At 57.8% G+C, this 4,116-nt stretch overlaps 1 protein-coding gene across 1 annotated transcript in view; it reads right to left on the reverse strand.

Moving 5' to 3' along the window:
• Positions 1-4,116, reverse strand: part of NLE1 (notchless homolog 1) — an 18,800-nt gene that overhangs the window by 7,106 nt on the left and 7,578 nt on the right. Inside the window, exons 6-9 of the mRNA XM_019511175.1 lie at positions 2,330-2,522; positions 1,905-2,040; positions 1,469-1,515; positions 1,075-1,277 (exon numbers count right to left, since the gene is read on the reverse strand). Of these exons, the coding sequence (XP_019366720.1) occupies positions 1,075-1,277; positions 1,469-1,515; positions 1,905-2,040; positions 2,330-2,522 (579 nt within the window). The remainder of the gene's footprint in view (positions 1-1,074; positions 1,278-1,468; positions 1,516-1,904; positions 2,041-2,329; positions 2,523-4,116) is intronic.

The following is a 4,116-nucleotide window of genomic DNA, read 5'->3' on the forward strand; positions in this document are numbered from 1 at the left end:
CCTCAGCGAAGTGAGATACCTGCAGCGGGAAGGGTGGGAGGGCGAGGATGGGTAGGTAGTCAGGCACACAGGCCTCATCCCAAATGGTGTACCTCTCTGCGGGCATACATTGTACTTACACACGCCCATTAGACAGGCAATACACGGCTCACCCATGGTTGTACCAAGGCCAACAGGCTCCAAACTGCCTAGCACAACTTCTCCCACTGATGGACTTAACACCACCCATGCCCCTCCCTAGCTGGTAACATAGTTCATTAGCCCCTTCTCAACTGTGTACAAGTGCCATTGTGGCCACTCTCCAGTATGCAGCCAGGGACTGAAGAGACACTAAATCCTCCCCTATCGTTCCTTCAAGATCCATCAGAGATGCTCTTCCAACTACCAGGCAGCCCAGTCTCAGCCGCAGGCACCATAATGGCCGCTATCCCATATAACCGCCCACGCTATGCAGAGGAATAACCAACCCTGGAATATCATCTGTATTGCAGGAGGACTGAGGGACCCCAAATAATGTTGCCATCATACCAGGTGCCACACAGACACAGATCAAAGGAGCAGCCACTCCCCAAAGAGAGTGCAATTTCCACACGATGGCAGAAGGAAATGGCGAGCTAGATTGGGTGTCTGGGCTCCAGGACTTCACCTGCAGCCAGGCAGGGTGGAGGAGCAGTCAAGACTGCGTCATTCTGCAAATGCAGGAGCCAAGCATGCTGGGTGTGCCCAACCAACACCCGTCTGCAACTGGGGCATCTAGAGCTTCACCTACAGCACTGGGGGCTGGGCACCTTGGCACTGAACCCGTAGGATGGCACCTGGGCATGGGGCACTGATGTTGTGGAGCTGTGCAGCAGCTTAAGAACAAGGCCTACAGCACAGGATGAATTGGAGCCAGGGGGATTAAGGGACTTGCCCAAGGGCACAGTGAGTCAGTGGCAAAGCCGTGCGCCAGGCTGAGGAGGAGCCTGACTGTACTCGGCTGAGTCCATGCTGTATTCCCTCCTGTGTGTAACCTGCACGTGGCAATGTGGCCTGACAAGCGAGCATCATGCCTCTGGAGGAGGAGGAACCTACTTTCCCGTCCTGCCTTCCCAGAGCTTGATGGACTTGTCAAAGGAAGCGCTAGCTATGACCCGTGTGTCTGGCGAGAAGAGGACTTGGTTGATCAAGGCCTGGTGGCCTGTCATTCTCTCCAGCGGCTTCTTGTCCTCTGCTGGGCTCCACAGAAACAGCGTGAAGTCATCCGATCCCGAGACCAACCTCTCTGGTACCTGACCCTGCAGCAAGCAAACGAAATGCCTCAGCGCCACGCCGTGGTACAGAGGCTGTCCCCTCAGAGCATGGAGCTCACCCGACCCTGGGGGGAAAAGCAAGCAGGAAGGAGCCAGCCCCAGCCTGTTCTTTCTGTGCTGGTTGGTACCAACATTACAGAGCACGGCACAGGGCGGTTTTCCTGCTGCAGACTTACCCTGACTTGGTCATACCTGGCCTGTGCCTTCTGTTTCAGCTCCATCACTGTGAGCATGAGCAGAGAAGGGGAATTAGACACCGGATGGCAAACAGGAGCACAACAGAGCTGGGCTTTCTGGCTGTATGGATGGAGCTTACTCCCTCAGGGTGTTACCCAGGAAGGATGCCAAAGGGGACAAATCTGGGGGCACAAACTCGCCTCCTCTCAGACCTCCAACATGGATCTTAAGAGGAGGTTGCACTTTTCGCATTAGAGCACAGCATGTGTGCAGGACTCCAGTTCTGCAGAGCATGAGGCTCTCAGAGAAGGGAAAGCCACTACTAATGATTTCACAGAGAAGCAGGGGACCACTCAGGTGGACTTTGGGCACTGGGAGCCATGTGGAAAATGCCCTGGCCCCCCCCCGAGCCTGCCACCAGGCAAATGCGCTTACAGGAGCCGTTCATATCCTGTGGGTTAACGGAGGCCTGGGCAGGCTCAAAGGCGCCTGTGCGGAGGACGTAGTCGGTGCTCAGAGCCATGGTGTTCACCCAGTGCGCGTGGCCCTGCAAGGTGCGGCACAGCACCCCCTGAAAGCAAAGTGATCCCACGGACTCAGAGGGGGATGAATGCAGAAGCTCCCTGCCCCCTCCTCCATCAGCCCTGGCAGAGCCTCATCAGGCCACGAAACCTCCAGGCCCACCACGATCCCCCCATACCTCAGCTTCTCCAACCCTCCCACGCCATTGTGAAGCAATCCACGCAGCTCCTCAGCCCGGCCAGACAGGGCACTGCTGAGCCATAGGACCCAGGCACCATCTCTGTCCAGACACCACCGACCGTGACCCCTGGCATCTACAGCCTGCTCAGCACACTTACATCCTGGCCTCTCCAGACCTTGATGGTTCTGTCCTGCGAAGAGGAGTAGAGCAGCCCGTCTCCGCCCCACTTCACGCATGTGACCGACTGCGTGTGCCCGGTGAGGATCTTGTCACACCGGCCCCCGAGGGTGTCCCAGATCCGGACGCTGCCGTCCTTGGAGGCGCTGGCCAGGTAGCGGCACTCTGGATTTCTGGGGAGGGGAGGAGACAAAGCACAGTGCTGGAGGGCTCCCCGCACGGGCCTGAGAGGGCTCTCTAAGGACGCGAGATCTTCAGCTGAGGAGAAGGCGGCTGGGTGATGCTCAGACAGGAGGCCCAGAGAGCAACTTCTTTCGGGGAGCTCCCAGTCAGTTTGTTGCCTGTGCCCTTCCTAGATGTTAGCAGCAGCCTCTCTGGTGAGGCGTAAGCTCCCAGCAGCTCCACCCAGCTGGGCTTTGGGCACCACTGCAAGCCCTCCTGCCTGCTGACACAGAAATGCCAACCTCCCACTGCTTCCCACATTAGCTGAGCACGGGACTTCTCACTTCCTTTCTTAAGCAGCGGGCAGTCATTACATGTCAGTTTGTGGGGTAATGTGTTCTGGGCACATGTCGCAGGATGCTCTGCTAATACCTCTGCCCAGTCAGGCTCCAGGAGCACAAGGCACTCAAGGCTCCGCTTGGGGAGTAGGCCCATGCACCTCGCAAGCCAGACGTATGGACAGTCTTGGGCTCTGTTCCAAGCACCCCCCAGAAAAGCCCAGCCCAGTGGCCATCGAGTTGGGAGGGCAAACCCAACAGGAGTTCAGCAACACATTACAAAGCTAAAGGAGCCACGAGCAATTTGCAAAGGGCACTGGGCAGGGAGCCAGGATCAAGTCTGTCCCCCCACGGTAACGTACAAGTGCCAAGCGCCAGGGCAGACTTTGGGCTGGGCAAGGAAGGACTCCTGTGTGCCTGAGGTGCACTAATGGGACTTGGCCAAGCCCTGCAGCACTGCTGCGCCTTGAGCAGCACAAACCATTGCTCTTCTTAAGGAGAGTAATATCCTGGGGCCAAGGGTCAGGCAGGCACACTGGAGGAATAGGCAGAAGGGGGCATGGCCAGAGAGGGAGAGACAGAGGGAGAGAGACTGGGCTCCTAAGAGTACAGTTTGAACCAGATGGTGGGCGAGCAGCTGGCATCGCAGGGCCCACCTGGGAGGTACAGCCTGCAACCTGGCTGCAGCTCACTTGGATCAGGAAGCGGAAGAGCAAAGCCTGAAACCAAGGGCTGGGCCCTTCCACAGCGACAGGAGCAGAGCAGGGACAAGCCCAGGCGGCTGCAGACCAGAGAGCCTGAGGGAACCATTTCCTCTCTTCCTGCCCACCCCCCACATGAGTTCCCTTTAATCCAGTTAGTTGTTAGCTGAAGCTTCCCCTGGGATTTCTGCTGACAGGGCTCTGCTCCAGGGCATTTCTGTCATGCCTTGGACCATCATCTGCACCAGATCCACATATAAAGAACTGCATGATAGATGAACCGGATGGCTGAGGCAGCTGGGGGAGCAGAAGGGCCCCAAGGGAGCTCTCAGCACTGGCAGGACCACATCAGCATGCAGACAATAGTCTTCCCCCTCCCCTTCCCTACCCTGCGCTGGGGTTGGGCACACCTGGATTGAGGAGCAACTCGGGGAGACAAGCCCAGCCTCAGCCCTCCAAACCCCTTCATGTGGGAAAGCTGCGACAGGGAGGGAGGAAGGCCCGAGTTCAAATCCCTGCTCCCCGCCTTTGTAAAGATGCTTGCCGCTCCCAGCTGGTAATCGGAG

The sequence above is a fragment of the Gavialis gangeticus genome, unplaced genomic scaffold (genome assembly GCF_001723915.1).
Source record: "Gavialis gangeticus isolate Ggan-Ray unplaced genomic scaffold, GavGan_comp1, whole genome shotgun sequence".
Classification (NCBI taxonomy): Eukaryota; Metazoa; Chordata; order Crocodylia; family Gavialidae; genus Gavialis; species Gavialis gangeticus.